The following is a 13,112-nucleotide window of genomic DNA, read 5'->3' on the forward strand; positions in this document are numbered from 1 at the left end:
GAACCTCCTCCAGCAGCAGAACTCTCAGTGGGTTCCTGGTTGTGGCCCACTCTTCTTTCCAGCGTTGCTTCAGCTCTCTGAGGTTCTGGTTCTGGACCGTTCTGCTGTGTTTGGGATCATTGTCCTGTTTGTCACATCTGACTCCAGAATCAGCCCAAACCATCAGCCCTCCACCACCGTGCGCACAGCTGCAGTGCATTCTGGGTAAACATCTGTCCTCTGGTTCTGGTTCTGGTCCAGAAGTCTTCTGGTTCCTTTAAGTCGAGCTGCCATGTTGTTTTTAGAGAGAAGAGGCTTTAACCTTTGACCTTTAACTTGCTGACTGAGGTTAACCTAGAGTCTGAGATGGAGCTCACTGCACGGTCTGACCTTCAGGGTGAAGATCAGCAGCTGTCTTAAATGTCTCCTCTCTGTGTAGAACAATGGACTCCAGATGACCTTTGACCCTTCCCAGATTGATTCTCTGAGGTCATTGCTGTTGTCTTCCCGCCCTGGCGTTGTGCTAACACACACCTGGAGCTCCGGAGCAGCAGAACCTCCTGATCCAGAACCTCTGAGGCTGGAACCAGTTTCACAGCTTCAACTTTTTGGTTTTTCCGTTTAATTATTAACAGAAATAACAGAACTGCTGATGTTTCCTCTGGATGCTGAGCTACAAACCTCCGGTTCAAAACAAGAATTATAATAAATGCTTCGAAATATTAACTGATGACCTCATGTTTTGGATTAAACAATAACTTTTAGTGTACATTCACAGCATTAAAGTCTTTGTTTCCAGCTGAGGAAGTTTAAAAAAAATCTAATTCCCCTTTTTTGTCGTTTTAATTTCAACATCATTTCTTTTGGGCGCTCTTCTTTTATTTCCTGTTCCCAAACCAGAACTCGCATTTTTTTCTCACCAACTCCACCTCAAGCTTGTAATTAAAAAGCTAAAAAAAATGACCTTCCGTTAATAACGAAGCGAGGGCAGTGATGCAACTTGTCAGAGCAGGAAGTGGCCCCGCCCCGACGCCGTCATGACTTAACCCACATCCTGACGAAACACGTTCTGAGGAGCAGAAACTGCCGACTTCCCACTTTCAGCCGAGTTCGAACCGTCGTAGCGTTCTGTCCCGGGCGCAGAACGCCGTGCACGCCCCCGGGGGGGGGGTTTACCTCATCTCCCGCTCCTCGTGCTGGGCGATGAGGTTGCTGTAAAAGTTCTCCAGGGTCACTTTGGCCATGGTGACCCGCTCCTTGGTGTGGTTACTCATGGAGGAGAACGAGCTCTGACCCGTCATCGCCATACTTTGTCTGGAAATGAACAAAACAAAAACACACAAAACTTAAAAGTGAGCAAAGCATTCTGGGTCGGAAAAGCCTCAAACCACAACCCTGCTGCAGGACATCCTGGGACGTTTTCTTATTTTATGACTCCATTTGATCCAGATTTGTTTTGTTTTTTTAAACTGCGCCCTACGCCTCGTAATTATCTGCAGCGGGTCGAGTTTATTCAAGCTCTAATACGGCATAACGAATGGAAGCATCTTAAATTACAAAGCCTTTAATTATACATCTGAGGAGGGTGAGAGACGAGCTGTCGGGTTAATTTCCTCTGACATGACAAGTAAAAATCCCCACATGTGAACAAATCCTGCAGTCTTCCCTTCTGAGGTCTGGTTTCAAAGACGGTGAAAAACAAAAAACTAAACAGTTCTTTTATCACCTAATAGTTATTATTATGTTTTATTTAACTCAACAGTTGAGACTAAATAGTTTTATTGGAGGAATTCCAGGAGGATGGTAAAAAGAGAAAGGGTTACGACAATACACCGAGTGTGGTGGTGTCCAGCCCTGGTCCTGGAGGTCCTGGAGGGTCAGCCCAGGTCCTGGAGGGTCTCCATCCTGCAGGTTTCAGGTGTTTCTGCTCTGACTCACCTGATCTGAACGACCGAGTGATTAACGAGTTTCTGCAGAACCTGAAGAGCTGAGAAACATCTAAAACCTGCAGGATGGTGGCCCTCCAGGACCAGGACCAGGACTGGACACCGCTCTGTGTGAATCCAGCCCCAGACTGGAACCAGCAGAGGTCAAAGGTCGCTCAGACAGCAGCAGCTCGCTGTCATATCCCTTGAGATTTATTGAGTGGATTCTTAAAAAAAACCCGGCTAATTTGGGTCAGCAAGAAGAGAAACCCACGGCTCGCAGGAAGGGAAGCTTCAGTGTAGTTATTTGTAGAAATTAGACGTTTTTTTAAACAGTTATGTGGGCGCAACAAAACAAATAAACTCACAAAGTGGCTTCCAAGTCCAATAACAGACTGAGTAAATGCGTTTTAGTCTATGATGGACCTGGTTTTTATGTTTACAAATAATTGGATTTCATTAAGAACGTGTTGCTACAGGTTTAATGATGATATTTTAGGTATTAAAGGTCCAACGTGCAAATCACAGGAAGACACAAAACGTCATGAAGGCAAAAAGTGATTAAAGTTAAAAGAAGCCAGAGGACATACAAAGTCTGCGCAGGAGTTTGTGAATTTAAAGGGTTTAAAAACGGTTTAAATTCCTTCAGATTCGGACGGTTTTGGAGCAGATTGTTGAGTTTTTAAACTCCTGTTTGCCCAAACTCAGAACGAGCCGTCCGTACAGGAAAGAAAAGAAAAGTTTTTAACGTTTGTCATTTCTCTTCGTTCTGACAGATCTTTGGTGACACATTTTCTCGTTTCTGACCACAGAACTTCAAAATCATCTATTAATGTGCGTTTCTTCAATGGCGGACAAAATCCTGAGACAGAAACAAACAGGAACCATCATCGCGAGGACCAGAATGCCTCGATGTTCAACCTGCAAATAAACAAACAAACAAGATGCAAAAACCACTCAGAGAGGTCAGCGCTGGAGTTCACAGCATCTCCCAGAGAGTTCAAGAAATAATTCCTCGGCTCCGCCACTACCTGTCGTCTCAAATATCGGTCTGAAATATAATTAAAAAATAAACAGAAGTGCTAACATTTGCTGCTTTTCGTCTTAATGAGTCTCCTGTTGACCTCTGACCTCTGCAGGTTAAAAACTGTCCGGTTTGTGTGTCCTGTTGAGTTAAAACAAGCCTGGATAATAAGTTAAAATCAGACCGTAGAGCTGAAGCTTAAAAAAACAACCCAAACAGAAATGACTGAGTTAAAACGGGACATAAAGAGGAAGAAAAGCAGCCAACAGAAGAGGAATGTTGTCAACAATATAACAGAAATTGGGAAATCTATTTGAGTAAGCGCTGATGGTTGTAAAAAAACAACTAAATTATGAGAAAATTCTCCAGAAAAATGCAGCTTGTCATTTTCAAAACATGCAACCAGTTTAAAAAAAATGTAATGAATGTACTGATATTCACACCTGAGGTTATTTCTAGTGTTAAAGAGCAGAAAAATGTATTAAATCAGTTACAGAAGCTTCACTTTAGTGACTAACTTTTGCATTTTAACCTTAAAAAAATGTTATTACTAAATTGTTTTTGTGTTTCTGCAATAAAAACAAACATATCAGAAGCAAAACAACGTAGAAGAAAAGCATTAAAAGAGCTAAAAGTACATTTTTTACCTGGTTTAATTGTCCGTAAAGCTCATTTATGATTAAAAATGTCCCAAGTTTAACGCAGAAATAACTCCTCTGTGTTAAAGTTAAAGTTTTAGGAGTGATCACAGCCAGTTCTTGTTATCCTGCTTCGTTTAAATAAATAAAAAACAACAATTAACAAGTCAAACAGCAGGTGAGGAAGTTCTGTTGGTTCTGTTAATCAATAAAAAACTGACCCGACCAGCCTGAGAAACACCGAGCTAGTTTCGGTTCGGACGGGATGATGCCAACTTACCCAACGAGCTAATTATTATGAATATTAATCAGTTCAAAACACCATCTGGCACACTTCAGCGCCGCCTTATCGCATTTTCAGGCTATAAATGTAAAGTTTTTACTCACTTTCAAGTTCGTAAACAAACGCCTGCTAGCATCAGTAAGCTAGCTAGTTAGCTATTAAAGTTCCTGGCGTCTCCAAGTTAGCAGGGGAAAACGAGGCTAACACCGGAAGCCGCCTTCAAAATAAAACCCAGCCGACGAGTAGGAACCGCGTTTGAGCTATGTTGAAAGCAACCCGTGCTCTTATTTTGGCGACCCGAGCCGGAAACCCCGGTTGCAGCTTTTAAGCTAACTCGACGAGTAGAAGTTGTTGAAGCAAACAGCTAAGTGAAAGTTAGCAAGTTAGCTACTTATTCAGGAGCCCGAGTCTGTAGACCCGAACCCCCCCTGCCCCGCAGAGGCGCGGAGGGCGGCCAGATTCGACACCGAAACGAAGTAAAAACAAATCGCGGCGAGCTCACCGGCAGCCGCCCGGTCCCGTCGGTTCGCGGCCGGCCTTTGTTCGCTTACCTTGCTCGGAGGTGCGGTGCGTGCAGAGTCGCTGCTGTCACCGGGGGGCGGCGCAGCGTCCGGAGCTCAGCAGACACCTAGCGGCCCCGACCTGTCCCCGGCCTGTCCCCGGCCTGTCCCCGTCACTTCCTCACCTCAGAGCCGGGAGCGGGTCTCTCAAAAATATATGCGTTACAAATAATAAAAAATAAATACAAACAAGCTCATTTATTTAAATAGGACGCCATGGTCAGACAGAAAGACCCAACTAATAAGTTTCCATCCACCCACTTTTAATGATTTATTTAAAATGATTTCATCAGTGATTTTAAAAACAAAAGCTGGGGTTTAAATTTAAATTTATTCTGGTCCTTACAGGCTCCAATGTGCCCCAGCAGGTGTCTCCTGGACCTCAGGGTCTTTATTTGAGAAGGTTGTCCCAGGAGGTAAACGTCCGCCTGATTAATCCAATCAGAACCCAGCTCTGATGATTTATCCAATCAGAACCCAGCCCTGATGATTTATCCAATCAGAACCCAGCTCTGATGGTTTATCCAATCAGAACCCAGCTCAGATGATTTATCCAATCAGAGCCCAGCTCTCATGTCTGGGCTCATGGTCCAGTTAAAAGTTTTAGATTAAATATATATAAATAAATATAATTTTAGATTAAAACGATAAACTGACCGCTCTAGAAGACATTTTGTTTAAAAGTCGTCATTTTTGATCTCTGATCTTTATTACCGACTCGTTCTCTTTGCTCTCAAGTCTGGCAGCAGATTCTCGTTTCGCTTGTCCGATTCCGCCATGTTTGTTCCACAGACTACAGCCAGCCTAATGACGGTCAGTCACATGACTCAGGCTGCCACGCGATTGGACGGATTCAGCCAAGTGTTTTGTTTACACTGAATGCATACCCGCATTTCAGAACTGCACATCAAGATATCTGAGTAAACTCTTTAAAACTGCACCTTTAAATTGTTCCGAATAAGATTTATGTCTGATTATATAGTTTGCAGTGAGTACCCTTAATGCAACAAAAAAATAAATAAAATAAGAGAAATATAAATGTTTTATCTCACAGTCAGAAATGAACAAAACTGACTCAAACTATCAATATCAAAACTATTAGCTGAACTTATTTATTTATTTTGCCTTAATTTGGGCTCAGATTATTTAAGTTTTTATGAACCTGTTTTGCCTTCTAAGAAAAATAAATCTAAATGTTCAGCTTAAGAGTTGTGACACTACTTAGAATTTTATACAAGCATCTTGTCCGAATAAAAAAACCAACAGAGGTCATTTTTTAAACATTATTTAAGAGTCAGGAGAAAAAGGGACACAAACACAGGGTGCTTCTCTCAAACCAAGAACCGAAGTCTTAAATTCAGAGCCCTGAAGGTTTGTGGACCTGAAAAACTAGTCTTTATTTGAAATGATCGTCCCGTCCATCAGCGTCCCGTCCACCAGCGTCCCGGGAGCGCCAGTCTCTCATGCAGACAGTGTTGGACACTGAGTAGCAGCAGCACAGTCGTACAGTAATTTACACTTTGGTACATCGTTAATTAAAACCAAACCGACAGAATAAAAACATACAGTGCAACATATTCACATCTTTTCCTATGAACTGCTTAAAATATATATATGTACACCCAGAGTCCCACGCTGCCGGCTAGTGTTTCCTCAGCTTCTTCTTCTCCTGATACTCGACGATCTTTCTGTGAAATATTCCTGCAAGACGAGAAGAAAGGAGAGTTTAGTTCACTGTGATAAAATAAAAAGCTTCTGATTTTAACTCATACAGGACTGGTTGTTTGGGTTTTTGTGAGCTAACAGGAAGGCAGGAAATTAAAAAGGCAGCAGAGAGTTCAGCCCCCCTGCTGGGCTCCTCGGCGTTTATCTGGAAGTTTATATTTAAAAGGAAAGAAATTAAATCTTCTTTAAAAGGTTTATGAGTCAGGATGTAATAAGAACACGTCTGGTCCTTATTAGGTGATGAAAAATAAAAGAAGTTAAATACGAGCCAAAATACAGAAACAGACTGAAGAACTGGTTTCAGCCTCAGGATCAGGAGGTTCTCGATCAGCAGGTCCTGCTGCTCCGGAGCTCCAGGTGTGTGTTAACACAACGCCAGGGCGGAAAGACATCAGCAATGACCTCAGAGAAGCATTCTTGAAGGGGTTAAAGGTCATCTGGAGTCCATCGTTCTACAGAGAGGAGACATTTAAGACAGCTGCTGATCTTCACCCTGAAGGTCAGACCGTGCAGTGAGTTCCATCTCAGCCTCTACAGGCCTCAGTCAGCAGGTCAAAGGTTAAAGCCTCTTCTCTCTAAAAACAACATGGCAGCTCGACTTGAAGGAACCAGAAGACTTCTGGAGCAGAACCAGACCAGAGGACAGATGTTTACCCAGAATGCACTGCAGCTGTCAGCACGGTGGTGGAGGGCTGATGGTTTGGGCTGATTCTGGAGTCAGATGTGACAAACAGGACAATGATCCCAAACACAGCAGAACGGTCCAGAACCAGAACCAGAACCTCAGAGCGCTGAAGCAACGCTGCAAAGAAGAGTGGGCCACAGCTCCTCCTGACCTTGCTGGGGTCCAGACGGCTGCTGCTTCTCCACCTCCTGGATGAACAGGTCGAACATCTGCGTCTGCAGGAACTTCTTGACAAAGTGTCGAGTCGTTTTGGACTCGATGGCCTTGTAGAAACGTCTCTTCTCGAACACGCCGCTCCCGTCCGAGTACTTGACGTACGAGGAGTAATGGCCGACCGTTTTCACGAAGAAATGCAGGAAGGCTTCCGACACGACGCGGTTCAGCTCCTCCACGGCTGAAAGGAGAGAAGAAGAAGAACTCAGAGACGCTCCAAACGGACGCACCTTCGTCTGAGGTGGTTTTTACTCACAGAGATCTTTCTTCCTGTGACTCAGAGCCTCTAATATTTCTGCTTGGAGCTTCGGGGGAAGAATCGAGTCTTCATCTCCAATCTGGAGTGGAAGATTTACGAGTTACTGAAAAACTTCAATTTGATTTATGACCAAAAATAAAAAGATTCTTTTTTTTTTGCAGCACTTACAGAAACAATGAAGGTGTTCTGTTTGCTCACAGACAGGTCGACCACCAGTAACTGTCAGAAAGAAAAAGATAAATTAGGTCAAAGAAATATTAGCTAAAAATATATTTCTTTCCAGTCAGAACATCCTGATCCGTGGCCCGCATTAAAGTCCTGTTCTGAAACAAAGACTCACGTCGCTCTGGTCGGTGACCCGGTCCAGCAGGCGCTTCTGGACGCCCAGCAGGTACGGGGTGGGCGCCATGACGACGTCGATCAGGATCTCTGGGACGATGGAGATGAAGGTGTGCTGCCAGGTGAAAGGATACAGGAGGGCGGCGACGGCGTGGAGGACCTGGGATAACTTCCTGCAGACGGACGCGGAGCCAGTTTAGATTTAAGCACACGACCTGACAGCTGCACACAGATTTTATTGTTTGTTTCTGTAACGAGTTCATGAGTTTTGGTTTAGTTCTTGTCTTTGCCCTCAGTCTGCTCCTGCTTTCCTGTCTTCAATCCTCGTTACTCACCTGTGCCCACTTCTCCTGATTTCCCTCTGCTTTAAAACCTGGTCTTCTTCTCCACCTCCCCGCCCGCCGGTTCTTTGTCCCAGGTATGTCCATGTATTGTTGTTTTTGTCCACGATTCCTGCTTGCCTCGTCTCGCTTCACCTTGCTGTTTTGGGATTTTTGTTATAGTTTGTGTTGCTGCCACGTCAGGCTTTTGTTTTCTAGTTTTTTTATTTAAATAAATCCGTTTTTATTTTAAAACATGAGTCTGCGTATTAGGTTTGCCTCGCTTTCACCACGTCATGACAGTTTCGGCTGTTTTCACACAAACTGCAGTCCTGAAACAGCCATAAACTCGCCTTTAACCCCGTCCCACCACTAGGTGGCGACACAGATTCACATTTTATTCAAGCATTAACTTCCACAGACTTGTTTATATTATAGATATATTTAAATAAATGTGCTATAATATCAAAGAAGAAAAAGTCCAGGAAGTAAAGTTCATGTGTGAACAACAAACTGTCTTCTGAGTTTTATAAAAATAATAAAATCTTTTGTCACATTTAAGGGAAGGTAAATAGTTTATATTCTGGTTCAAAGTCACATCTATCGTGACGCTCCGGTCCCAACGAAGACGTACCCCAGCTCCTCGGCGATGAAGACGATGCGTCTCTCCAGAACGGCGGCAGCGAACACCAGCAGGACCTCCTTGTCCGTCAGGCAGTCGAACAGGGTGTGGAAGTTAACGTGCTCCAGCCACGAGTCCAGCGGGCGGGTCAGGCGGATGATCTGGAGGAGAAAACCACACGTTACGGGTTTTATCCATCACAGGACAGGTCCATCACAGGACAAGTCTACTACAGGGACAGGTCCATCACAGGACAGGTCCATCACAGGGACAAGTCCATCACAGGACAGGTCCATCACAGGACAGGTCCATCACAAGACAGGTCCATCACAGGGACAAGTCCATCACAGGACAGATCCACCACGGGACAGGTCCATCACAGGACAGGTCCATCACAGGACAGGTCCACTACAGGACAGGTCCATCACAAGACAGGTCCATCACAGGGACAAGTCCATCACAGGACAGATCCACCACGGGACAGGTCCATCACAGGACAGGTCCATCACAGGACAGGTCCACTACAGGACAGGTCCATCACAAGACAGGTCCATCACAGGGACAAGTCCATCACAGGACAGATCCACCACGGGACAGGTCCATCACAGGACAGGTCCATCACAGGACAGGTCCACTACAGGACAGGTCCATCACAAGACAGGTCCATCACAGGGACAAGTCCATCACAGGACAGATCCACCACGGGACAGGTCCATCACAGGACAGGTCCATCACAGGACAGGTCCACTACAGGACAGGTCCATCACAAGACAGGTCCATCACAGGGACAAGTCCATCACAGGACAGATCCACCACGGGACAGGTCCATCACAGGACAGGTCCATCACAGGACAGGTCCACTACAGGACAGGTCCATCACAAGACAGGTCCATCACAGGGACAAGTCCATCACAGGACAGATCCACCACGGGACAGGTCCATCACAGGACAGGTCCATCACAGGACAGGTCCACTACAGGACAGGTCCATCACAAGACAGGTCCATCACAGGGACAAGTCCATCACAGGACAGATCCACCACGGGACAGGTCCATCACAGGACAGGTCCATCACAGGACAGGTCCACTACAGGACAGGTCCATCACAAGACAGGTCCATCACAGGGACAAGTCCATCACAGGACAGATCCACCACGGGACAGGTCCATCACAGGACAGGTCCATCACAGGACAGGTCCACTACAGGACAGGTCCATCACAAGACAGGTCCATCACAGGGACAAGTCCATCACAGGACAGATCCACCACGGGACAGGTCCATCACAGGACAGGTCCATCACAGGACAGGTCCATCACAGGACAGGTCCATCACAGGACAGGTCCACTACAGGACAGGTCCATCACAGGACAGGTCCATCACAGGACAGGTCCATCACAGGACAGATCCACCACAGGATTATTATTATTAGTAGTAGCAATTGACTCACTTTTAGGGTCAACGCAATTCAAAATGGCCGCCTCAGCCAACATCAACACAAAGATACAGCTCGGTCGTTCTGACTGTTTCTGAGCTAAAACTTGGTGCGGTAGTAGCTGAGAGTCATACGTTATTCCTCAACATCTCAGTTTAAACCTGGCTGGCGGGTGATATGCATTCCTTCAATAAACTGATGTGTTACTTCCTGATTGGTTTAAAGCTTGTGTCTCCGTTCGAGTGAAAGTGAACGCGGCTGCAGGTACGTTTCCTTCCTCGTTTCCTTCCTGTTTACAGCCAACATGAACGCAGCAACAATGGCCGACATCGGAGAGGCTGAGAGCAAAGCCTGCTGGGAGAAGTGTTGAATAACGCGGGGCGTGTTGAGACAGATCAACAGAAACACACCCACCTGGATGACTTTATAAAAGTCACGCTCCGAGCCCGGCTCTGTGTTTTCATTTCATCCTGTCAGCTTTAAATCTCAGCTGAAATCATTTCAGGCGTTTTGCAATCTCTGCCTGAGATGAGTTACAGCCCTCTCTCTCTCTCTCCATGTGTTTGTTTTAAATTCACTCATTTTGAACAAAGATGCGACTTTAAAAGGTTCGGCACAAATAACGCTCTTTGCACACGTCTAATAAACCAAAACACATGACGTTAAAACGTTTCTTTTCGCTGGATGCAAAAAGAAAACTTGTACTAATGTGAGAGAAATCTGCCTGGCTGAACACGACCTGCTTTATAGCAGCAGAAAACTGTCTCTTTTGCCCCTTTTCCACCGGCTCTAAAGGTCCCGGCTCCACTCTACTCAGCTTGCTTTGCAAGCGTTTACACCGGCATTTTTTCAAGGCCGGCCCTGCTTCTTTGGTTCCTGCTTCAGAGTCGGCCCAGCTGGGCCGGCCCTGCTTCGTGGGCGGCGCAAGCTTAGCTCCTGTTCACTCATTGGTCGTGGGTGTGGCCAGATGCAAGCATAAAGAGCAAAGGTAGGAATATAAACAGCAGCGTTAGCTTACCCTGCAGCGTTTCTGCTGTCTGTCCCCCAGCTGAAGGCCTGTAAAGCCTGAAATCTCCGGCTGATAACAGCTGTCCTACTCCGTGCAACAATCGCAGCATCCAGAGCGTTTCTTCCACTGCGCCTCTCTTCCTGAAGTCTCAGGAGAATCCCCAGAAGTTTAAAAAACAGCAACAACACAGGGCCAACGTTGTCCATAGCGCTTCCGTTGTTTACACAACTTGCGCTTGGTTTCGATAGCGCACCCCCCCGCGCCGCAGCCCGAGCCCCCCACAACACGAGGAGGCGTTCCTCTGCTACAGACCAAACTGGCCGGTGTGAACGCGATGCGTTCTTTATCGAGCCGAGCCGAGTAGAGCGGAGTAGAGCCGGACTTCTGAATTAGAGCCCGTGTAAAAGGGGCATTTGTCTCTAATCGTTTCCCTAAGAGTCAGAAAAAAACTTATTTTATTTGTTTGATTGAATTAAAATCAGTCGGAGCAAAGACAGTTCTGACTGAAACGTGTCAGATCTCTGACTCTGCTTTGGATTCACAGATTATTAAACAAAAACAGGAAAGTTAAAGAGATTCAAAGACGATTTCTTAACTTTCCAAGCTTTTCACAAATAAACGACAGATCAGGTTGAAGGTTTTTGTCTCTTTCTGCTGCAGGAATGATGATCGTCTCTAAAATCCCCCCGGAGGGCAGACAGCGCAGTCTGCCTGCCTTATTAAGAGTGCAGTCTGGGAGTAACAGACACAGGAACGTCGGCCGTTATGTCATAGATTATTACAAAATAAAAGTCTGTAGTTCAGGTATTGGCCCCGTCAGGATTTCCTAAGAACCCTTCTGGTTTTTCCTGTCAGGCGTTCTGTTTTCATGAAATCGTTTCCACAGAAAGGCGTGGCGTTTCTTCCACAAACTGAGGAGTTTCAGTTTCAAACCCACACAGAACTCCTTTTATTGTGAAAACCAACGCATAGATTGTTTATCACAACAAAATCAGGACCATCCAGGACTGAAAGAGCCGAACAAATCTAATATTTTACACTTTGTTTTTTCATTATTCTCCAAAAATCGTGAAAATGTGACCCAGAATTCAGCAGGAATGAACTGAAGTAAAACTGAAAGCAGAGAAGAAAACTGCAAGTTTGTTCACTTTCACTTTCTCCTCCGCAGAAGTTTTATTTTTTTAATCCGAGCCACCTGACCCGAGTCACGGACCGGGTTCGGTTCTGTTCCTCAGAACAATGTTATCAGAGGAGCTGATTAGAAACCTGCAGAAAACCAGAGAGGATTCCTCCCATCTGGTAAATAAAGAGGAATAATTCTGTAATCGTAAGCAGACTGTGGAGCTTTAACCTCATGGCAGCAACACGGAAAGAAACAACAGATGTTTGACATTTTTATCCCCAGATTTGAAACTCTGCGAGGAGAAAAAAGGAGGAGAGGGGGGAGGGTTTCTGTTTTGCTCTGACCTCGGTGCCCGACTCAGGAATGAAGCTCTTAATCTCGACTGTGTGTCCGGGAGCTGGGAACTGAGCCTCTCTCAGCTTCTGCATGAATGGGTAGATCATGGCCATGGAGATCTGCCGCCGCTTCTCCACCTCGTCGAATATCTGCTCGGACGGGAGGACACACACTCGTCACCCAGAAATCCAAATAAAAACAAAAAATCTCTGCAGAGAACTCAGCATGGAAGTTAGTCACGATTAAAAATGCACCTTTCAGCTGGTTTTCATGTTGGATTTTATCTAAAATGTGCCTGAGACTGTGTGAAAGGTGGGCGACGATGTAAATATCTCATGAAGGGATTTTAATGAAACTCTAATCATTGGATGTTCAAGATGGCTGCAAGAACCAACCACTGAGGACCCCGAGGTCCGGACCTCAGTGTTTTATAAAAACATGAATCCAAACAAGGCTTCTGAACGGCGTGGTTCTCTGCGTAGCTCCACCAGTTTCCTGTAGGAGGCGCTGCAACTGTGTGCAGCTGCAGCCAAACTCAATGTCTACAAAGAAGAGCGCAGCTTTGCTACCTTACTGCTAAAATAAAGACCAGAAGAAGAAGAGCGCCACTTACGGTGAAACACAACAGAGGTAACTTGCT

General features: G+C 45.5%; 2 protein-coding genes across 5 annotated transcripts in view; both read right to left on the reverse strand.

Annotated features, from left to right (window-relative positions):
* The window catches only part of stk38a (serine/threonine kinase 38a), an 11,801-nt gene extending 7,034 nt beyond the window's left edge, over positions 1-4,767 (reverse strand). The window contains exons 1-2 of one of the 4 annotated variants that reach the window (XM_037976860.1): positions 4,401-4,767; positions 1,156-1,293 (exon numbers count right to left, since the gene is read on the reverse strand). In XM_037976860.1, coding sequence (XP_037832788.1) covers positions 1,156-1,286 — 131 coding nt within the window. In that variant the 5' untranslated portion in view covers positions 1,287-1,293; positions 4,401-4,767. Of the gene's footprint in view, positions 1-1,155; positions 1,294-3,953; positions 4,104-4,351; positions 4,372-4,400 lie in introns of those variants that run through there. The other 3 variants (XM_037976856.1, XM_037976858.1, XM_037976857.1) reach the window with 3 other exon arrangements.
* Positions 4,768-5,678: 911 nt separating this feature from the next.
* The window catches only part of LOC108228618 (DENN domain-containing protein 2D), a gene marked incomplete in the record, with an annotated part of 28,690 nt that continues 21,256 nt past the window's right edge, over positions 5,679-13,112 (reverse strand). Inside the window, 7 exon segments of the mRNA XM_037976855.1 lie at positions 5,679-6,110; positions 6,971-7,213; positions 7,289-7,370; positions 7,460-7,510; positions 7,632-7,803; positions 8,585-8,733; positions 12,481-12,621. Coding sequence (XP_037832783.1) covers positions 6,052-6,110; positions 6,971-7,213; positions 7,289-7,370; positions 7,460-7,510; positions 7,632-7,803; positions 8,585-8,733; positions 12,481-12,621 — 897 coding nt within the window.

This window comes from Kryptolebias marmoratus, linkage group LG8, assembly GCF_001649575.2.
Source record: "Kryptolebias marmoratus isolate JLee-2015 linkage group LG8, ASM164957v2, whole genome shotgun sequence".
NCBI lineage: Eukaryota > Metazoa > Chordata > Actinopteri > Cyprinodontiformes > Rivulidae > Kryptolebias > Kryptolebias marmoratus.